Source organism: Pogona vitticeps, chromosome 4 (genome assembly GCF_051106095.1).
Source record: "Pogona vitticeps strain Pit_001003342236 chromosome 4, PviZW2.1, whole genome shotgun sequence".
Taxonomy (NCBI): Eukaryota; Metazoa; Chordata; class Lepidosauria; order Squamata; family Agamidae; genus Pogona; species Pogona vitticeps.
The window spans coordinates 24,999,351-25,022,229 of record NC_135786.1 but is presented as its reverse complement, the minus strand read 5'-3'; the positions used below and the strand labels follow the sequence as shown (position 1 = coordinate 25,022,229).

The window sequence follows — 22,879 nt, the reverse complement described above, 5'->3', positions numbered from 1 at the left end:
GGTTCATTGCTTGAACTTTGAAAGAGCATACAATCTGTATGCCAGCTATAGGAGGATGTACCTTGCTGCACAGTCTATAATGCCATCTTCTCTGTGTGGCACAGATCAGAGTGCTTATGATGTCTGAGACTCAGCTATTCATTTTTGTTAAATGGATACAATTTATCCAATCACCTTTCTGTAGTGGGCATGCAGAAACTGACTAAACAGGCATAACTCAATTTTACCTTACAGAAATATTTTTATGTGTATATTTTATATAAAATAATGTTTTCAAAATGTACTCTTTTGTGGTACACAAGAAAAATGGAATCACTGACATGTGTGAATCACAGAGACCACAAAGAAGAATAAGGACACAATTTCAAAGAGATAACTTATAATGATGCTTTTGTTTTTTTTATGGTACAAATATAGCTTTGCCCTTGGTCCAGCTACCTCACTGGAGCATGTAAAACACCCTTCTGTAATCATCCAGCAGTAAGGTAAGGTTGATTTATTAGTTTGTTTATTATTATTTGAAAAGAAATAATCCTATAGCCATTTAATGTGATTATCCATTATTCCTGAATACTCTCCAAATAGAAAAAAAATCTTGATTTCATTTTGTTGACAGATTAAAACAGTTGAAATCATGTTCTAAAAGTTATGCTGTGTAAGGCTGACTTTATCAGGCTTACATGTTGCAACTTATTAAAAGGATTTCAACTAATGAGTAATTCAGAAAATGTGATGTGTCAGGGTGATTTATTGTTCCATCTAAAATCATACTAGGTTGGATGTTGGCCTTAAGACCTAACTTGCTATGTCTCTCCATCTGCCTTGCTCTTAATTTGTATCCAGGACATCTTCTGAAGCTCCATAGAATTGTCTTTTTTCCTATGTCAAAGAAAGCATTAATGTCATTCAAACTATAGCCTTAATGATATCTGTGGTAGAATACAAAGAGGATAGCAACTTTAGGAAAATAGATTTTATCTGTCAAAAATGTGGGTCATCTTAAATCTATATCATTTTTGATTTTCCAGATTTAGGAAGGATCGTGCAAATTATTCTTTGAATACAGATGATCCACTTATATTCAACTCCACAATTCACACAGATTACAAAATAGCTTGGGACTCAATGGGCTTCACTGAAGAGGAATTTAAAAGATTGGTAAATTCATCTACATTCAGATCATTTATGTATTTATTTATTTATTTGATTATATTTCTGTTGTGCCTTTTTTCAGAATTGAGACAGAAGGAAGACATGTTCTGTGTTTTCTATATGAGTTGTACTTTTCTCTTGCAATAATTTGTGGCTAGATCTTAAATTTGGTAATTTGGAAGACAGAGCTTATTTCTTGCTCAGTTGTGTTTCAATCTTTGGACAAAGTTAGCCTTTTTGAAGTTATGTTTCCAATATATAAATTTCATGTGAAAGTGCTTTTCTTCACCTTCATATTTTACATTTCCTCAGCTTGCTTATGTAAGGACATGGTGGCAAAACATGCATATTCACCTCCATCTCCTCTCCTTCTAAAGGCCACATACTTTTGCTTGAATACCTGAATAGGCACTGAACTTAATGGAAGTTAATACCAGATAATTACTGTGTGATACAGGCTAAACAATTGTTTTTAAAAATCCAGTTTTCCTCTGCCCCATTTTAAAGCTAAAAATATATGCTTGGAAAAAGCATGTCCAGCTTCTCATTAGTTTCACCTAAAACTAGGTAGCAGTACATACACAGTCATTAGTGGTATTTGTTATTTCTAATGCAGTACGCTTTACTTCCATGTTCATTCTTCCTTTCTGCAGAACATAAATGCAGCCAAGTCAAGCTTCCTGCCGGAGAAAGAGAAAAAAGAAATCCTCTACCAATTGTATGAAGCATATGACATGATAAAAAGTACAGAGTTCTAGTGCCTTCATGCTGGCCAGCCATGACCTCGTTTTTGGCAAAGGTTATGCTTACTGGAGACCTCAGTGTTCGCTTCTTCAAAGACAATGCACAAACTTAGTATTACTATCTTGTTTACTATTGTATCGACAGGAGGGAGAATGCACTAAATAAAAAGAACAATGTTCCTATGATGCTTTTATCTGCTAATAGCACAGTTCCATAGATAACATATAAGTACTGTGAGTTTCCGTATTCCTTTTTTAAACTGGGGATGGGCGGTCATCTTTACAGAGATTTGAAGTCTTGGAAGGTGGATTGCTGTTTGTAGTGATTACACTTTCCACTTCGGTAGACAAATTTTAAAAGTATTTGTTTTATCAAAAAGTGTTTTACCATGTGACAGTGAGACAGAGAAATATATTCACAGTAGGAAGCAAAATCCTTCTTAAATAACTTTTCTGCTTTTTAATCATTGTAATTTATCTCTGTTCTTTCAGAGATTTCTCTGTAATTGGTCTGTGTCTGTATCTAAGTCACCCTATGTGTGAAAGAAATAAATAAAACCACAATCCTCTACCACCAGTAAAATTTTTGGAGATGTTATGACTTCTGGTGGAAAATCTCTGATAAAAAGAACATGGCACTTAATTACTATATACTTACAGTAATATTTTGATACAACCACAGGCTATCTTAAGTTTGTGCTTGAGTCTACTCAACAGTTGGTGATTTTTATTTTATTTTATTTCGTTTGGCATCATTAAATTCTATAGACTTAATATCATAAAGTGGCTGTGATTCAAAGATAGTTATGTCACCTAGGAGACAGTATTCTTTTTCAGTACTTCCAAGAAAGCTTTTTAAAAAAGTTCATGTGAATGGAGATCACATAAAATGATTATTCTCCAAATGAACATCTGCCTTGGATGGCTAGAAATGATTCCTGATAAAAAGAGCAATCCATGCAAGAAATCCTCATTCTCTGTGCTGGTATCTCCTGCTAATTTGGGGTATACGGCAGTACTCGTTCTTGTTCAGCAACTGCTTTTCCCAGTCAAACTTGCCTAAAATGTCTTAAGCTGGATGTGTGCAAAGACACAAAATACATTTTATAAGATATAAACAGATTTTGTTAAGAACTGCACCTTTTAATTATTATTATTTTTTATTTAGCATATTTGCTGAGATAACTGACTTCTCCCCTTTCAAAACTATGGAGACTGCCCTGTTATGCAGACAATTTTATATAAGCTATGTTATATATAGCATTATTTTTTGTCACCAATAGCAAGATAACACCTAATGGTGCTTATCCTTTTCTAATTGAGGTAGATGCTTAATTGTCTTATTCACAAACCAGATGGACTTGAAACTGGATGCTCCATTCATTTCATTTCAGTGGAAACAATTTGGTTGAAATACAAATATACAGACATTTGAATTTAATTTGAATTGTAGCTTTTCTTTCATAAAGGGACAGGGTTCAGACAATAGGGGGTTCCTTTCTCCTTCTGCAGTGTCTATTGCCCTTTAAAACCCATTCCTTTAGATTTGGATATTTCTTAGAAAATGAGCTAGATAGAATATGAACACCTGTAAGTAGGAGAAGGAGTTGCTGGAATTCCATGTGAGCAGAGAAATAATTTAGCTACCTCTTCCTCCATAATATCAATAAAAATTATTGAGTCTGATGTTCTGAGTTTTCTACTCCCTTCAAATGAGAGTGGTTTTCCCCCAACAAAAAGAGCTAAATTTTCTCATTATAGTGGTTCAGTACTTCTAGACGTAAGTAGTTAGGAACGTGGTTGATCCACAGTCAGAACATTAATTGATCCTGATAACCAATTAGATATCTGATATAGGTTGATTATTTTAAGATGTGGAAAAACTGAAAAAACAAGAGTGAATTTACAATATTCTCACTTCCTGAATCCCTTCATTTGGAATACTCCTGCACTATTTAATAAGACTGCTTCAAAATTAGTTAAGTCTAATTGCTAGCTTCTTTTTGGTAATTTTGTCCTTAGATACTTGGATTTTAAAGGTAGTCTAGTTGGTCATTCTGTACTGCATCTAGAGGGAGTAGAATATCTAGCTGATGCTGCAATGCCAGAGGCTCATTATAGACCTCTTTATTGGAGCTGAAAATGGAATTGAGGACCTTCTTAATATATAGAGGCTTGCAGTTTTATTAAAAAGGATGTTCATTAAGAAGCTGGACCTGCTTTAAACATGTTTCTATGTAAACAAGAATATTCTTAAATTAGTGTGTTAGAGCTTGTCTCTAGTTATCTCTGGCTGTTGGTACTCCTGGTCCATTCTTATGCTCACATGTGACTGTGAATATTTTAAGGGTATATGCAACCACATTCATTGTAACTGCTACTAATATACACGGCAAAATGTTTTTGTTTCATTTCAATGCAAAGAAGGCTGATTCTAATTTTATATATCTGCAGGCTGCATTCTGACTCCCAAATGCTTATTTGAGCAGGATTAAAGAAAGGTAACACAGGCAAACCTCCTGAATCAGCACAATTTAGACCCTGTCTTGGTACTCTGATGCTAAATTTTGTATACTAAATTGGCTATGGTGGTTTTTACAATTTGCTAGTGTTTTGTTAATCATAAAAACTTGTGCTGGAATGTCTAGGGTGGTTATAATATGAAAGCTGATATTACAAAGCTTCAAAAACCAAAAATCTAATGAATGGCTTTGAGATCTCTGTAAAATATAGAGAAAATAGTATATCTTGCATAGCAACTGGCTCAGAAAATAGAGTTGGAAAATAATAGCTTACAGTGGTAATAAGGATTGTTGTTACATTTGTAGCAACAAATGTCTATATATATACCAAGGACTATATACATAGAGAAAATATTTTGATATTTTTGCAGTGCCAATACAAAGTTATCCTGCTTGTAAATGGTTTTAATATTGTCATCCACTCCTTGTTTTGTATTATCTTAATTTTGGGGGGGGGGGCAGCACATTCTGAAGAACAGAACAGAATGTCTCTTGGTTTAATACAATAAAAGTTTTAAATACATGTATACTGTACTTCATTTTTGTCTCAATCAGAAAAATGCAGATTTATAAAGCACATCAGTCCAAGTCTTTTTTAAGGATTTCAATGGTAAAAACTGGGGAATGGCAAACTGCTGCACTCTGCCTTGGTTCAGCTTGTTGGAACACATGAATGGGTAACATTTAACTGAGTGAAATAGAGTAGCTTTAGGCTGGGCATCTGCTTAGAATGCCTTTTATTATGCAGGAGAAACAAATCTGTACAGTACTTCTGTTTTTGTACTTAAGGCAAAAGCAGATGTGATTCTTTCCCAGCAGTCTGCTTTTAAAAAAAATAAAAATAAAAGAGAAGACTGGGTAGTAAAGACCCTTCTTTCCTTGAAACCGTAGAGTATTGCTACTACGCCATGTAGTATAAAGGCAGTATAAAGCTAGAGCAACCAACTATCTCAGTATAAATTAATGCTGGGCCAACCTGTTTGGCCAAGATCGGCTTGGAAAACAAAATGTCCCCAAAGGCTGTACCAGGCCATAGAAATTGACTTCTGCTTATGAGTTTTCAAAGTATTTGTGAGATATTTAAGGAGTGGTTTTACCATTGCCATCCCCAGTGAGTTTTCATAGCCATGTGGTGATTCTAACCTCCTGAGTCCTAGTCAATCATTCTGTTCACTACACCACACTGACTTTGCTACAGAGCCCCAGTATAATATATTCATTTAATGGAAACTCAGGTTTTTCTATGCCTCTGAAAAATGGGATAAGATTTAAAATATATGATCTTTCAGCACTATTAGGAATTCCTATTAACATTTTAACTCACCAGTGAAACTTTGTCTTGACCTGTGTAGCTTAGAATAAGCTCACAAGGGATTTGGCTAAATATAATACTTAACCTAGACATACTTAACATGCTGGAAGCACTATGTTTAGCTTGTCTCTTTCGATACTGCAGTGAGCAGTAAGTATCCTACTGTCTTCCCCGTGTATGTGCTTGTAGGATGGAAACAATAAAATTTCCTTTTAAAAAAATCACACAATTGCTGGTTGTTACATTGTAGAAAGCTTATCTATCACTGAATCAACTCCTAACTCCTTGCTCCAATTTAATGGTAACGTGTAGGAAAAACATGTGAGGAAAAAGACAACAGAAAGGCTTCAGGAGTGGTAGCTCAATACTGAACTTTCATGGAACAGCTTAGCACAAAAAATGGCTTTTTTCTATGAGACGTTTTAAAAGGTTGCTCTATAGGAATGGAGGGATGAGGAAGTGACTGGATTCTTACAATATCAGCTGTGCCAGCAGACACAAGAAACTGAAGCTAGTGATTGGAGAACACAAATCATTAAGCAAACTTTAGGTCTGTGGTTCCACTGTAATTATTAAAAGATTGTTTTTGTTTTCACAATAGGATGTCGGCTTGTTGCCATAGGTCTGTGTCACTTGACAAAAATGAGTGGTGTTGAACAACTATAAATCGGAAGATGCTAAACCATTAGAATGTAAGACGGCAACCTGATTCAACAGGGCAGGATACAAAATTCTGCATTTAGCCAGCAAACAAAAATCAAATACACAGGTATACAGTGGGATATACCTGGCAGCAGTAGATATAATAAGGATCTCGGGACTTTAGCCAGTTGCAGGATGAACACTACTTGGAAGTGTAACACAACTGCCAACAAAATGTAATACTATTTAAAACTGCTAGCATATGTAATGGTTCCCCTTTATTCTGCATTAGCCAGAGTATTGTCTAGTTCAGAATGTCACATGCATGAGATAGCTCTTCAGATTTCTGAAGGGTCGTCACAAAAGCTATTCTCTGCTCCCCTAGAGGTTAGGACTGGATCTAATACGTAGACCTAAAGGAGGGTAGATTTCAGTCAGTCAGACATGAAATGTTTAGAGTGGGATGGGCAACATACAGCCTACATGCAGACAGAAATGGTGAACTTGACTACTGGAGGACTTCAAACAGAGGCTGAACTGACATATGTCAAGAATTGACTGAGCTCCAGATTTCGTCCATCAAGCAGCTTGTTGGATGACGTGGCCTACAAGCCCCAGACCTGGCCCTACTGTTAGTTAAAGTGAGACAACCATTTTAGGGAGCTGATACTGTAGAGGTGGAGCTATGTTACCATATTTGCAGTGTTACCTGCAACAGTAATGTTACAGTGGAACAGCAGAGCACTTCATCCCAAGAAAATATATGTTTCTAAAGCAATATGGAAGATCAGATTTTAAGATTATCTGAACAACCTACAAGCCTAGAAATGAAAAAATAAAGTACTGACAAGAAACTACATTAGTTTTAATTGCTTGAAAATGGATTTGTCAATTTGCATATACATTTCAACACAACACATGCCTGTTAATGGGATATAAAACTTCACCAAACAACTGAACTCTGTAGAATGTTATGAGTTTGTTTAAAAGATAGAACACTCCCCCTTTTTCTAAACTGTTATTAAACCAAATTTCAAAGTGCTCCTGTTTAGCAGTGCTGAACCAGCTTTGGTATATGTGTGTATGCACCTATGAATTTTAATCATTTCCTCCATGGTAGGGAAGAAAACCACTGAGTCAGTAGATTAGGATGGTGATACTTCACATATGTCTTTCAATATGATAAATGTGTCTAGAGGATTGTTTCTTCCGCAATCCACACTGAACTGGAGTGTAAAAAAGCATAGTTTGCCTTATCCAGTGTCCATTGATTTCATTGAGCTTCACGTTAGGAAGCTGGTGAATTAATCCTATCACTTCTTTGTTCATAACATAGCCTTCAGATATCAAGTCATGTCTGAGATGTGGCATCTGCATAATAAGGCATCTATCTAATAAGGTATCTAATCTATAGGGACATAGGAATAAATAATGTTTATAATTACCACATGAGCAAAATGTACCTTGCAAAATAAAGTCTGAAATGTATGTCTTATTAACAAAGTTGTGTTTTCCTATATAGGAAAATAGCTGGTAATGCTCTCTAAGTGGCTCAGGTAATTGAAATACAGCTTTGGAACTGTAGAAAGAGGATTCTTTGGAGGTACCAGTTGCTTGCCACAGAATGTGTCTGAGATCCAGATGGCCATGGTCTATGCCTTTACATGAGAATGTCCTTGTTGCAGTTTGATTTCTTTGCAGATGGAAGCACCACAAGATTTGCCATGCAGCCAACTCTTCTGCAGCCTAAATTTGAAGTTTTACAACGTTGGGCTGCTATTTTGGCTTTTAGGCATAATTCCACTTTCCTTCTCAGTAGCACCATCCTCTACTTGATTTTCTGCAGAAAGAAGTTGTTCTGTGAGTGTGAAGGGAAAAATATATGCAGAATTCAGTGAAAATGCATTGATTATTTGGCACATAAATGAAATCTAGTTAACAGTAATGATTCTCTAGTAGTGATACTGGTACTGGCAAAAACTCTTTCACTCAGTAATGATGTTGGCTCACCGTAGACTTCATTACTAAGGTAGCTGGCATGTACTTCATAGCCATTTCACATGCTTCAGCTGCTGACTTATTTTAAAGAATTAATAACACATAACTGCAGGATCAGAAATTTGGAAGTGACTCTAGAAGCCATTTAGAATCTGCAAGCAGAATGCTGTTTATAGCACCACTGAGATAGGGCTTTCTGGACTCTAAGTGTCCCCAATAAATGAGAACCCACCACCTCCCAAGGCAGAAAAAGAAATGGCCCTTCGGTTTTTAAATCAGTGGAAAGTACCCTATTGTACAATAAATCAATAGTACATACAAGCTATAAGTGTGTGTGTAGGAGTGAAGAGCTGATCATGAATTGGAGTGTTAGAAGCATGTTTTTACTCATCTATGAAATAGTGATCTGATAAAGTATCAAGGGAGATATACGTGGGACATACTCAATGATTATACAGATAAACCCATGTAAATAATAACATTTGCACTTGAGTTTCCTGAATTATACTGGGTGCCTTGGGAACTTTTTTAGATTTGGGTATAAAGTAATTCAAGGTGACTGAATAGCTCAGTGGGTTAGTTATCTGCTGTGGAGCTAGAAATCAGGAGTTTGATTCCCCACTGCTTTGCAGGAGAATAGCCTGTGTATGTAGAGTTAGGCAAGATGCAGAGTCTTAGGATGCACCAGAAAAAGGGCATGGAACACTATTTCTGAGTACTCTACCTAGAAAACCCTAAAAAGGGTCACCATAAGTTAGAGTCAACGTACATCATCATTATTATTATTATAAGATAACCTACCTTCCTCTGTAATAGCAATATCATCCATGGTGCTTGCCAGTTTCTCCAGGTTAAGGGCAGCTGCATCTCCTTGCAGGTCATGGATCGCATTTCTCCGGCCGCTCCGATCACAACTGATGAAATCAGAGTAGGCAGCCTCACTCTCCATGATGTCATCTGCATTCTTTGTGGCAGAATCCCTGTGTAACAGATGTAAATGACTGAAAGAATGTCAAGGTAGATGAGAGATATTCTAATTAAAAAATGCACATTGATCAAATGGAACCACTGTACCCAGCCAACATAAATGTGGAACAATTTTTATGTTACACATTCAAACATCCTCATGATAGGTCAGGGTTGACAAAAGGTGTAACAGAAGACTTGCATTGCCAGAAGACATGTCTATCTTACTCAGTAGGAGGTGATACCTTATAGTAAAGAGAGAGCCTCACATAGATGTTAATAAAGTAAATTCAGTCCTTTATGTTGGGTCAGGGGACTGACAGTTCTAGGATTCTTTCTCCTATTGCCCCCCTCACACTTATGAAAAAAGTCTATACTGTATACAGTTGAAATCAGGAAAGAGTCTATTTTTAATCATTTTCCAACACAATTCAATTCTCCATTGCTGATTTAGGGACAGCAGCTAGAGATGTGTATGCTTCAGTAATAAAAATGGCAGGAAGAGAATGGATTGCATCCCACCTCCCACTGCTGCTTCCCTCCTTCCAGATTTACCATGATTGTGTCTCATTTTTAACAGCATTAAGAAGAAGGCTCAGAAGTATAAGCCCTTGTCCATGTTCTCTGACCCTCATCTTGCAGTAGCTTAAAAGATCAGGGCATGATTGGCCAATCTGTGGACCAAAGAAGTGTAAGGGAAAAAAAAGCTCTAGATTTTGTAGTGCTCTTTAAAAGAAGCATGGAAAAGGAAATTCTAAAGGCACAATTATAAACAATTCCAACAAGGAAAAACAGGTAGAAGAATGACAAAAAAAAAGGCCAATGGAGCTTCACAAAAAGCTCAGAGAGGACCTGAAAACAAAAAAAGGACATATTTAGGAAGTGGAATGAAGGCCAGGCTACAAATAGGTAGTAAAGAATTGCAGGGATGGTGTTAGGAAAGCAAACGCTGAGAATGAGCTGATGGTAGCAAGAGATGCTAAAAGCAACAAAAAAGCATTATTCAGACACTTGTGCAGCAAAACACAAAGAAAAGAAATAGTGACTTAGCTTATTCAGTGGGGATGGAAAAATTATAATGGATGAAAGAGAAAAGGCAAAGTGCTAATTCCTTGCTAATTCCTACTTTAGCTTGGTCTTTTCCCAAAAGACAAGTCTATGCTCTCCAAGCAAATGTGAAGTAAAAACAGAAGGATCAGGATTGCAGCTTTAGATTGAGATCCAAATATTTTTACAGTGGTACCTTGACTTACGAACTTAATCCATTTTGGAACGGCGTTCGTACATCGAAAAGTCGAAGTACCATTTTCCACTGAAATGCATGGGAATGGAATTAATCCATTCCAGCATTTCAAAAAATTACCTTCGGAGATCTCAAAGGGCTTTCTGCCCAACATCGGAGGAAGCCCTTTGAGAGCTCTGAAAGCAAAAACGCAGGAAGAAAGGGCGGGAAATTTGAATTTCCAGCCCTTTCTCCCTGCCTTTTTGCCTTCTGAGCTCTCAAAGGACTTCCTATGATGTCGGGAGGAAATCCATTTGAGACCTCTGAAGGCGACAAACAGCTCCATTTCCAAAAAATGGCATTGACATGCGAATGGAGCCTCAACCTCGTTCATAGGTCGAGGCTCCATTTGCAAGTCAATGCCAATTTTTGCGAATGGAGCCGTTCGTAAATCAAAAAGTTTGTTCGTAAGTTAAGGGTTGACTGTATTTATTTATTTATCTATTTATCATATTTTACTCCTACCCTTTACCTAAAAAAATCCTACATTATTAAAGCAATATTAAAAGCTAGGAATATCTTATTACTTTGAATGAGTTCAAATATACAGGAGCAGATGAACTGATCCAAGAGTATTGAAGGAACTGGCTGATGAACTCTCAAAGACACTGTATTATTTTCTTGAAATCATTGAAGCTGGGTGAAATGTTCAATAATTGGAGGAGGGCAAGCATCCCAATCTTCAAAAAGTGCAAAAAATGAACCTGGGAGCTACAGAAAAGTCAGCCTGACATCAGTCCCAGGGAAAATTTTGGAACAGGTTATGACGTAGCTACTCTCCCAAGCACCTTGAAAACAATGCAGTACTGTAATATCTAGAAGCCAACACGGATTTGTCAAGAACAAATCTACTGGGTTAATCTTATCTCATGTTTGATTGGGTAACTTCCATGGTAGATGCTGGGAATGCTGTATACATAATATATATTGACTTCAGTGAAGCTTTCGACAAAGTGCTTCATGATATTCTAATTACTAAGTTAACAAGCTCTGGGCTATACCTGCTACAAACCCAGATGCCAGCTTTGCCACCACATTTATTCTGGCAACATGAACATAGGGCCCAACAATGTCCCACACAACATCAAGGGCACTTTTACTTGTTCCTCTGCTAATGTGATTTATGGCATCTTTTAAAAACAATGTCCCTCTGTATTCTACATAGAACAAATAAGATCATCTCTATGCAAAAGAATTAATGGACATAATTCAGACATCAGAAACCACAAAACTCGGAAATCTATCTTAAATCACTGCAAAAGAGGAAACTCTTAGTAAGATATGAAAGTCACTATTCTGAAAAGAAAAATTACAGAACAAGAATCCAGAGGAAAACAGCTGAGATAGAATTTATACATATACTAGATACCCATCTCAATGATTAAATATTACCCATGGTTTCTTTAGCCATTACTAAATATGTTATTACAGTGATATTTTACATTGCTATACTGCTATTTTCCTTCCCAACCAACCAGATTCACCTTTTCAGAACAAGGCTCTAAGGGAAAGAATGCTATGCAGTAACACAACATTTGTTGTGAAATGTGGATGAAATTCTCCCTTCACTTATTCAACTGATTAAGAGTTTAATTTATCAGTGCTGAACACAGATATCTTTCACATTCCACCTAAAAAAACAGCTTAGCCTTCTTTTTCCACATAACAAGAAATACAGAAAGAACAGACACCGCAAGGGAAGTGCCAGTGAGACTCTCTATTACTTCAAAATGCAGAAAAAATGTAGATGAAGTTCACATTATATTGTGGAATATATGCCGTTTCCTCACCCACCCCCTTTAATGTGTTCCTGTACAGCTATGCAAAAGCCAAGTTAAATCAGCTTCCAAGTTGTTCTTTTCCTTAGTTTAGAGGTTTGGTTGCAAAGGTACTTCCTTTTCCTGGACATAAAATGTTCTGTCCCAGTTACTCAACTGCAAAAGTCCTGATTGATGAGGTGCTAAAAAGCCACAGTGCTAAAACTGATCACCCTTGAGAAATGCTTTCACCTTCAATGATCTCCAGTTGGGGCATTCAGTCATCTCAAGTACTTTCTTCTGTCTGCAATATGATCTAGTGTGACTTCATGTAGTTCATGCTACTCTCACTATATCCTCTTGTCCAGTTTGGATTGGTTTATCTTTTTCAAGACCCAAGAATTCTGGTCTTCACTCTCCTCTGAAGGGTATCTTTAAAAATATTATGAACTGTGTCAGTCCAAACTAACTCATCAAGTTAGTACATACACTGATATGAAAAGCCAGTCTTACATTAACTGGTGCAGAGTGGAGTAACAGCAATAATACCAGACTCATTACAGACTTCAGTGGGACAGTGTTTTCCAGAAGAAGATGGTGAATGTTCTGGGTTTTCTGCCCAGATTGTATCATCAAGAAAAGCTCTCAAAAGCATAGCCTGCTGGTCTTGGAATCCAAAGAGCTGCCAAAGCTACCAAAATACCATCATAAAGGATTGTTGAATCACAGAATCAAGAGAGTTGATAGCAGTAAACAGATCTTCAGTTTTTCCATATTATTAATTTGGCCTGAATCCAATTAGTAGCCCCTGCCAGAGCAGAGTCAGTGAAACTCTAGGACATATGTAAATGCAGGTTTACAACTCAGCAACTGATCCAGTAGTGCTATTATTGCTGGGATTAGCAACTGAATTTTGGTCTAAATTTCGGAGCCATGATTAATCCAGTTGATTTCATCCTGTTCTTGATAAGGACAAGACCATTTTCTTTTAATCACAGATTCTTTTCAAGTTTTGCAAGCTTATGGAAAGGAAGCAAACCTGATAAGGCAAATACAGTAATGAATTATAGCTTGCAGATGACTTTATGTTTTGCTTTTGACCTTAAGAAGATAAGTAAATACTTCAGTAAGTGTTTGCCTGACAATCTTTCTCCTTTGTATAATATATATTTGTTTTTATAGGTTTTATCAGATCTTGAATGGGACTGAAAAGGTATCTTAGTGAAATCCACAAACCTCAAGTCCATGAATTCTCTCAGTTTTAACCTAATTATATCCCACAGCCTAAAGTTAAAGAAGATGCATGTCTTTACATTAAAGAAGATGCATGTCTTTGTATGGAGAAAGAGAGAGGGAGAGAGAGAAGGATCTCCTCAGGTTTCCTAGACAGTCTTCTCCATGCTCTGGCTTATGCTGGCTGTCCTTCAACCTACACAGATATTCTTAGAGTCACTGATGGCACTTCTTTGCTTCTCACATTTCTGCTCTAGTTCTTCCTTGACCCTCTCTGGGAGAGGAAAGAGGACATATCTTATGTTTGTTCTCAAGAGGTAAAGAGGCTGCCGGCTCCCTCTATCTTAAGGTGTGATGACACAATGGGGAAAATATGCCAAGATCCCCTTTCATCTGCAGTTTTTCAAAGACAGTCCCTGCTGGTGAAATCGCTATAGATATGCAGACTGCAACTATTTTTTTTTTCTTTTCACTCTAACCACTGGCACCTCTGATTTGACACAGTGCCAGTTGGCAATTTCCATCTCTTGTTGTTGCAGCAGCAGCAGCAGCAGCAGCAGCAACAACAACAACAACAACAACAACAAACCCTTTTTCTAATAGGGCTTAGCACAAATTCCTTTCAGCACTGACTTTTAAAGCTTTAAAAACAATTGCACTGTTTTGGGAAAACAGGTTATTGCCCTGCAAGCACCCCTTTGTATTGGGTCAGGCAATCACACAGGGCAGAAAGCAAAGAAAAGCAATTCCAGCATGGAGTAAAATTTAAACCACCCCTGCTGGATGAACTTTTTTTTTTAAGGCAATTTCCAATTGAAAAAAAAAATAAGTTGCCCACTGGATTTCCCCACATGGAGCTTTGCATCATAGAGTTCCTGGGTTTCAATCTGGTTTCATCTGTACCAGATCTGAAGCAGATCTAGTGTGCTCTGCTAACGTATTTCAATGTTCAGGGTCTGAATCCACAATTGAACTTAGCTGTTGCTTGCATTGTTTAATATGCTAACAGGAATCACAAGTAGATCTCAGTCTGCCTTCTATCATTCTGATAACATATTTTCTTGTGATTTTGAATCTTAAAAAAAGAAAGAAACATGTTGGCGGGTATTCCTGCTCGGTAGAGGATGCCATTGGTAGAGTAAGTATTGGGTGAGGAGAATTAGAAGTCACATAGTTGAATCATATAGTTGATTGCAGAAGGGCCATTATTAAGAAACTAGAGGAGATTCTTAAGTGTAAGGGTGTATTACTGAAGATTAAGACCAAGATAATCCATAGTATGATATTCCCAGTTACTATATACAGATGTATAAATGCAGAATTGCAGCTGCAAGATCAATCATTAAGGAAGTAGAACATATCTTTAAGAGTAAGGATATGTCAGTGAGACCAAGATTAAGATTATTATATGCCCAATCACTATGCATGGATGCAAAACGTGGGCAATGAAGAAAACTGATAAAAAAATTTTTTTCAAATTGTGGTGTTCAAGGAAAGTTTTGTGGACAACATGGATCACCACAAGAACAAATAAGTGGGTTCTAAAGGTAAAGGTAAAGGTTCCCCTTGACAATTTTTGTCCAGTCGTGTTCGACTCTAGGGGGCGGTGCTCATCCCCGTTTCCAAGCCATAGAGCCAGCGTTTTGTCCGAAGACAATCTTCCGTGGTCACATGGCCAGTGCGACTTAGACATGTAGTGGGTTCTACATCAATTCAAAAGCTGAACTCTCACTGGAAGCTAACATGATTAAATTGAGACTGTTGTACTTCAGAAATATTGTGAGAAGAAAAGACTTACCAAAAAAACACAGACACAATAATGCTAAGAAGTTGAGGGCCATAGGAAAAGAGGAAGACCTAACTTACAATAGTACTCAATAAAGGAAACCAGGGACCTTTTAGCTTGCAAGGTGTAAACAGAGCTGTCAAAATAAGAACTCTTGGAGGTAATTAGTTCATAGGGTTGGCATAAATCATAAGCAACTTTAAATCACTTAACCATTAGGAAACCAGGTTATCGTTTTAAAGCTGGGCTACAGAGTATGGTTTGCTGTGTTAGATTCCGCATATGTTAAACCAGCAGATGGAGCCCTTGGATTATATATTTTTCCCACTGCAGTAAACATATTTGGCTGGGATCTTTACCAACTCCCAAAGCAAGGTTCCAAAAGTTGCTGTTGACAAGCAGCACAGCTGACCTGGCCAGTCTTCATAGCTGAACTTCCTGCATGGAAGTTACAAGCAGATTCCCACGTGAAACAGGGCCAATGTGCTTCTGCGTTTGAAGCTCTTGTCTGATTTATTCTCGAAGGCTTTCATGTCTGGGATCCGATGGCTGTTCTAGGTTTTTTGGGCTGTTTGGCCGTGTGCTGGAGGTTTTTCTTCCTAATGTTTCGGCAGTCTCTGTGGCCGGCATCTTCAGAGGACAGGCCACAGAGACTGGCGAAACGTTAAGATGAAAAACCTCCAGAACATGGCCAAACAGCCAGAAAAACCTACAATAACCATCTTGTTTGATTGTTTGAATGTTTTAATCATTCTTAGAAATTTGAAGATGTAAGTTAGAGCAAGGGAGAAGAGCATACTGATTCCTCTTTGGTACTGGTTGATCTGTGAAGACTTCAATGCCAATTTAACTCTGTGCAAAGCTGGACCTCCAGTCACTTACATCTGGGAGTCACATTAACCATTTGAATTTTGAGAAGTGTCAAACCTTCATGTAAGTGCTGTGATTAGAAATACAAAAAGCTGTGATTGCTGAATTGATGTCCTTTATGGTGGCTAAAATAGAAACTACTGGCCATCAGTGATTTTTTTTGTTGATGTTAACTTTTCCTACAGAATAGTGACCACAGAGTGCAGTTAAGCATCTGAAAGTGCTTTGCCTGTGTGACCAAAGCAGGCATGATTTCTTCTGTAAACACCCACTTTTCAACTACAGTGGTGCTCCGCTTGATGATTACCTCGTTAGACGAGGAAATCACTTTACGATGAAGTTTTTGCGATCGCTTTTGCGATTGCAAAATGATGTTTTAATAGGGAAAAACCGCTTTACGATGATCGGTTCCCTGCTTTGGGAACCGATTTTTCGCTTAATGACAATCTTTACAGTTGATCGTCAGGTCTTCAAAATGGCCGCCCGTTGTGCAAAATGGCTCCCCGCTGTGTTTTAGGACGGATTCCTCACATTACAGGCACCGGAAAATGGCCGTCCTATGCAGGAACTTCGCTGGACGCTGAGGTATTTCGCCCATTGGAATGCATTGAACTGGTTTTCAATGCATTTCAATGGGCTTTTTCATTTCACTTGATGAGGATTTCGTTCTACAGCGATTTTGCTGGAACGGATTATCCTCGTCAAACGAGGCACCACTGTATCTGACAGCATAAAGCAGTGGTCCCCAATCTTTTGGGGGCTGTGGATTGGCTGGGGGGAGCAAGTTCCATGCATGGGACACATGCTTGATCAGAAAACCAAGACTTCTCCCTTCTCTCTATTCCCCTTTATATCACTCATAATTATGTTTCCCCATAAGTGAAATACCGTATTTTTTCACGTATAAAACAACACTTTTTCCTTAAATAGACAAAATATTACGGGTCATTTTATACACGGAAGACAGCTGCCTTCCTTGCCTTTTGCAAAGCCACACGGCTTAGCAAAATGGAAGGGAAGGCTCCCTTTGGGTAAAGCAGCCATTAAAGGGCTGCACGATCGCAGCCCTTTGATCCTGAAGAATGAAAGGGCTTCAAGATCAGTGATTGTGCAGCCTTTACCCGAAGGAAGTCTTCCTTTTTGCTAAGCCCCGTTACTTCACAAAAGGCAAGGAGAAGCCGCAATTAAGTGAGCCCTTTGATCCCTGCTTTTCCCTTCCTTTTGATAAGCTCTGTGGCTTAGCAAAAGGAAAAGCAGGGATCAAATTTTCGAATTTGGGGTTAGAAAGGTGGATCGTCTTACAAATAGAAAAATACGGTAACATTGTCCCAACTAACATTAATATTTTAGTACCTATTTTTCTGATTAATTGCTTTATTTAATGATTTATTGCTGTTTGCTTATGGTTTATTTAATTTCATTGCATTGCAAACCAACCAGAATAGTGCTTTTTAATAATAGGGCGGTATATAAATTAGTGCATCTGTTTTTGATATTTTTGGGTTATAAAAGTTTTTAAGGTCAACTAAGAATAGAAATACTTGACATTTGATGCAAGATAGCTTATGAATTTTATGGTTTTTCCTTTCAGGAAAACAGTGCCTTTTGCTTTGGGATGAGCTGTAATATTTTTCTAAACTTATTTAATACTTAAACTCTCAGAATCCTCAAAATATATTACCAAACGGACCAAAAAAGAATTGAATATATTTCATTTAAAGTTAAAGATCCTCTCATAATTTATTGCACAGTTGAATCAGCTTACAGAGTTGTGGTGGAAGTTTTGGTCTAGTCAATTAAAAGTTGTACTGAAAATCAATATGAGAGCCAATCCAATTCATGAAACAGGTTTCAAGATACTGTAGAGCAGAGGTCCCCAACCTTGGGCCTCCAGATGTTCTTGGACTTCAACTCCCAGAAATCCTGGCCAGCAGAGGTGGTGGTGAAGGCTTCTGGGAGTTGTAGTCCAAGAATATCTGGAGGCCCAAGGTTGGGGACCACTGCTGTAGAACACTCAGCATGTATGTAGTGATAGTTGTTTGCTTTTGACAAAGAAAAGACACTCACACATGGTAGGACCATGAATTATCACATCTTGAAAAAAAATAATTTGCACTGTGCAATTTTCCTAAACAGAGATGCTTTCATGACCTTTCATTATCATGTGCAAATATAAGGTGGCAATCATCTTGTGTCAATCAGTATGCAGCTTGAAGCAAGTCCACTCCAGGGAACTCAGCCCTGGTCAGACAGACAGACATAATTCTCTTGTGGAGAATGGAATAATAGAATAATGAAGTTGGAAGGGACCTATAACGCCATCAAGTCCAACCCCCTGCTCAGTGCTGGAGTATGGATCGAAGGATATATGCAGGTGGTTGTTTAAAGTTCTCTTGAATGCCTCCAATGTTGCCTCGAGGTGATTGGCTCCATTGGTTCCAATGAATTACATTTCTTTCATTCTCCTCTCTTCACTCTCTTACTCACTTTTCCTTGTAAATCCTGACTTCAAGAACCTAACAAGACACACACTATATCACCTTGAACACAGCTGATATTGTATGTTTTAGGAATCTATGCAAGGGCAAAACTGTGTAGCCCTTGGATCATAGGTCACCAAGGATTATCGGATATCTCTAGGTAGGAAAGAATCCTGCCTGAAACCCTGGATACCTGCTGTCAGTCAGAATTAACAATACTGGGCTCAATGGCCGATGTACTTGCTGAATCAAGTCCACAATCCACCCAGTTCATAGTTCTATTCCCAGTATCTACCACCTGCAGGTATAGAAACAGGACATGAAGGCAGTGAACTCCACAACTTTAAAGACTTCTCTCATTGTTTGTATTCACCAACACTATATCTCTAGCATTTATAGGCATACTGTACTATCTCTGAACATGGTGTTTCTGTCTGTTAACATGTCTGTCTTCCATACATTTATTCTCCATGGATTTATGTTGCTGTAATCTATGTTAAAGCTCTATAACTAAGGCCCATGGCCAACTCTCTGCAGTGAACTCGTAGAATTTGAAAGCTCCTTGTTTTCTCCTGCCTTACCTCTTGCCTTTGTGCTCGTCTCCTGCCTCAGCTCTGCACCGAGGACACACACCATGTGAATCTAACATGTCTCCGTTCATGTCGATTTGGCATTTCTTACACTGTTGGAGAAAGGTTCCCTTTCTGTTCTCAGACATGCTAAATGTTAAACTGGCCAGCTCAGCACCTCTGGACTTACTGTAGTGAATGGGAATTTGGAAAAGTGTTAGCATCTTAACAAGAGGTTTGCAGAAGCATTGTATTACAGTCAAACCACCTAATCCCCTTTTGAGAGTCAGAAGCTGTAATCTATACAGGTTCAGCTCACGTATGTCCAATGATACCCTGTAGCTGCACCATCAGTGCAGGATCATACATTGTCACAAATGGAGCAAGCTAGATCCCTGACTTTGAAATCAAACACTAATTTGTTTTAAAGGGAATCCCTTGGAAAAATGGCCAAACCAAAATACCAATACTTAGCGATAGAGACTAAAATTAGCAAGAACAACAGTAAGTTTATATAGTATATTAAAGTTTTAAGTGATTCACATTATGTCCTTCTAGCTCTTACTTCTGTAGATCCACCAATCACTGAATGAAACCTTTATAGTGGTGCCATTTCAAGCAAAGAAGTCTTCGGACAACTCAAAGCACAGTTGGGAGTTCTCCATACATCTTAAACTATACTCTCTGCAGAAAGCATTTCCATAATCATGCTAGCTGCAGCTTCTAAGAGGGAAAGATTCCTCACCCCTGCCTTTGGATTTCAACAGCTGATTCTGCAGGAGAGGTCTACACTGGGTAGTGAAAACATACATATTCATACAGATACTGTATTCCCATGCACTGATAATTGATACTGGCTTTATTGAACTTCTATCCTCTATTGTCGTTTTTATTGATCTGTGTAAATCACCTTAATTTATCTTTTACGTTGAAAAATAATTAGCAAATAAAATAAATAAACAAATAGTCCTGTATGTAATGTGTCAATAGTTTGATTTTCATATTACTAGAAGTAAAATACTGTGGATGAAAAGCCATCTTTTGAAGCTATTAAACTATTATATCTCTTCCAGTGTATATTTTGAAATATAAAGTGAAAATGAGTAGATACATCAAGCCACAAGATTGCTTCTGTGGTACGCTGGTGGATATTTATGTTCATGGGGAGAAGATAAGATGCCCTCCACCATTTTACATGGAAAGAAAAACTCTCTCTAGGTGTGTGTTTTTTAAAAAAATTCATTGCCTAACTGCATTCCCTCATTATTTCATTTCACTGAAAGCTATATTCTACTGTTTTCAGCTTTCGAACCTGCAGTAGCCTGTTGTGCAGAAAAGCATAATTATCCTAGATCAAATTAAAAGTTCAAAACAGACCTAAGATGCCAAGGTCAGACAGTGCACAGGTTTCCTTTTACATAGATGTGTGCTAGAAAAAATGTATCTTCCCCCCCCCACACACACACACACTTTCATATTTAACTGCTGAAGAAGACTTAGGGGAGGAGACTAAATAGGATCAGTTACTTACAGGCAACTAGGGACAATTGGATTGTGCAGAGAGAACTCCTATTTCATTCATCTGTTCTCCTGCTCTGTTCATTTTTAGCCATACCACACCTTTCACCCTGCTCATACTTCTGAACCTATTGTTGCTTGTCTTCCACTCTCCCCTCCGATTCTGGGTGTCGCCATGTATGTAGGTTGGGAGATCTACACCTAATGTAGAACAAATAGTGTATCGCAACTACAGTTCTTACTTCCTCAATGAGTAGGCCTACTAGGTCACAAGGCAGGCCTATAATTGGCCTCATGGGGAATAGATATAGGAAGAACTCTCTTTCATTCCTGATGCCACCCCACCATCTCATTTCAATCAGAGGACAAAAGACCCTCCATCCCGCTTCCCTATATAACATTAACCAATTTAAAATGACCTGGCAGTTAGGATCCAACAGCCTCAACTGTGGCACTGACTGAACTACCCATGGGATTCCTGCTGCACCCGGTGTTCTGAAAGGAATCCTTTACTGCCTCATCTTCATCAGAGCAGAAGCCATTGAGGGAAATAGGCTTAGGAGAGCCTAAAAGCAAGAGAAGGGTTGTGCAGTACAAGCAAGGTAATAGTGTAATTATAAATTGTCCCTGGTTAACTATTTGATCCCCTACACTACAGAAAGGCTTTGTCTGTGAAAGCCTGTCTCCAGGTTTCCTCACAACCAAAAGTACTTCCATTTCCACTATGAGAGTGTATGCTGAAACTACAAAGTCTGTTCTGGAAGCACCCTTCATCATGAGCAAGAGGCTCTCCCTATATTTTGTGGAGAGGGAGGGGAAAGAAAAAAGATGGAAGACACAATGGGAAGACACAGCAAGGTGTCTGGTGTCTTGATCTTCCTCCCAAAAAGATTCAGTTAAAAAATTAACTGTCAAGGGGAAGAACGTTTTCCCGATCTAACGTCGCCCCCAAGCACCAGGTTGGACTGACGCAACTGGCTGCGCAAGGCAGCGCTTTCTGTGCACAAGACAGACGTGTGTGCGCCTGCATGTGTGAACCCACGGCCTGTCCTGTCTGGAAAAGGGAGAGAGTAGGAGAGAAGGAGGGAGATTGATTTGGGACGCGCTTCCTCCACAAGGGTGGGAGGCGTCCCCACGTGGGCCTAGCAAGGCAGGAGGAGGAAGGAGGGAGAAAGGTCTTCCGAATGGGCCACTCCTGCCGCAACCCAAGGTCGCAGCTGCCTTGGGCACGGCTGGGCATCGGAAGAGCGTCCCTTGGCAGGCCAGGATGGCAGGAAAAGGGCTACCCTGTTGCCGATCCCCACAAAATGGAGCCTGGGGGAGCGTGTGAGAGGCCAGGCGATGGCGCCTTTGAACCAAGTCGGTGTTTACTCTCTCACCCCGCCCCAATCAGCTCCACAAAGCTGTAGCATTTTTAAAAGCTACACATGCCACCCCGGCTAGTGGAAAATAGGCCAGGCAGAGGGAGAGGGAGAGAGAGGGAGGCGATGACTTCTTCCTGCGGCCAATCGCCTCTGCAGCAACAGCCCCACACACACCGAGGGGGCATTGGGGTGTGTGTATATATATATATGTGTGTGTGTGTGTGTGTTTCAGTAAGGGAGAAAGTGGCAGTAGGCCCGTGCTTGCGGGTAGGCGTGTCGCACTTGCGGGTGGGCGTGTTGCTCTCATGCACATGTGCACAAGTGTGACACATCCCTCTGCAAGCATGACATGCCCACCCGTGAGCTTGATACGCCCCTCCACAAGCACAGCATGCCCAACTGTGAGCGTGACACACCCACCCATGAGCACAGGGGTGGCCCCGCCCCCCTGCGCATGGAGCCTGCACCCCCACAACCGGTCCGCAGTCCAAAAAAGGTTGGAGACTGCTGGTCTACAACATCCAAATTATTACTAGAACGTCCTATCTTGTTAGAGTCTACAGCAATAGCAAGAAATCCCATATATTTTTAAAATATGGACTTAAAGACTATAGGTCTGACTAAAACTGCATAATATAATAGTTTCTGACTTTTTCATTTTGGGTGCTCTGAAAGTCACTTGGTA

General features: G+C 38.8%; 2 protein-coding genes across 5 annotated transcripts in view; one reads left to right on the top strand and one right to left on the bottom strand.

Moving 5' to 3' along the window:
• ADA (adenosine deaminase) overlaps nt 1-4,937 on the top strand; it is a 48,225-nt gene extending 43,288 nt beyond the window's left edge. For all 3 annotated transcript variants that reach the window (XM_020789235.3, XM_078392578.1, XM_072996928.2), the window contains exons 9-11: nt 418-485; nt 1,029-1,158; nt 1,806-4,937. In XM_020789235.3, the coding sequence (XP_020644894.1) occupies nt 418-485; nt 1,029-1,158; nt 1,806-1,910 (303 nt within the window). In that variant the 3' untranslated portion in view covers nt 1,911-4,937. The remainder of the gene's footprint in view (nt 1-417; nt 486-1,028; nt 1,159-1,805) is intronic.
• A 2,278-nt stretch (nt 4,938-7,215) lies between these two features.
• On the bottom strand, nt 7,216-22,010 carry PKIG (cAMP-dependent protein kinase inhibitor gamma). 2 transcript variants are annotated; one of them, XM_078392580.1, is made up of 3 exons: nt 19,325-22,010; nt 9,171-9,349; nt 7,216-8,211 (listed from the first exon to the last, which is right to left on the bottom strand). In XM_078392580.1, the coding sequence occupies exons 1-3, from the start codon at nt 19,534-19,536 to the stop codon at nt 8,132-8,134; spliced, it is 471 nt and encodes a 156-aa protein (XP_078248706.1). In that variant the 5' UTR covers nt 19,537-22,010; the 3' UTR covers nt 7,216-8,131. The 2 variants fall into 2 exon arrangements, with proteins under 2 accessions (XP_078248706.1, XP_078248705.1); XM_078392579.1 differs by having other exon boundaries at nt 7,216-8,229; nt 19,325-19,472.
• Between the last annotated feature and the right edge of the window lie 869 nt (nt 22,011-22,879).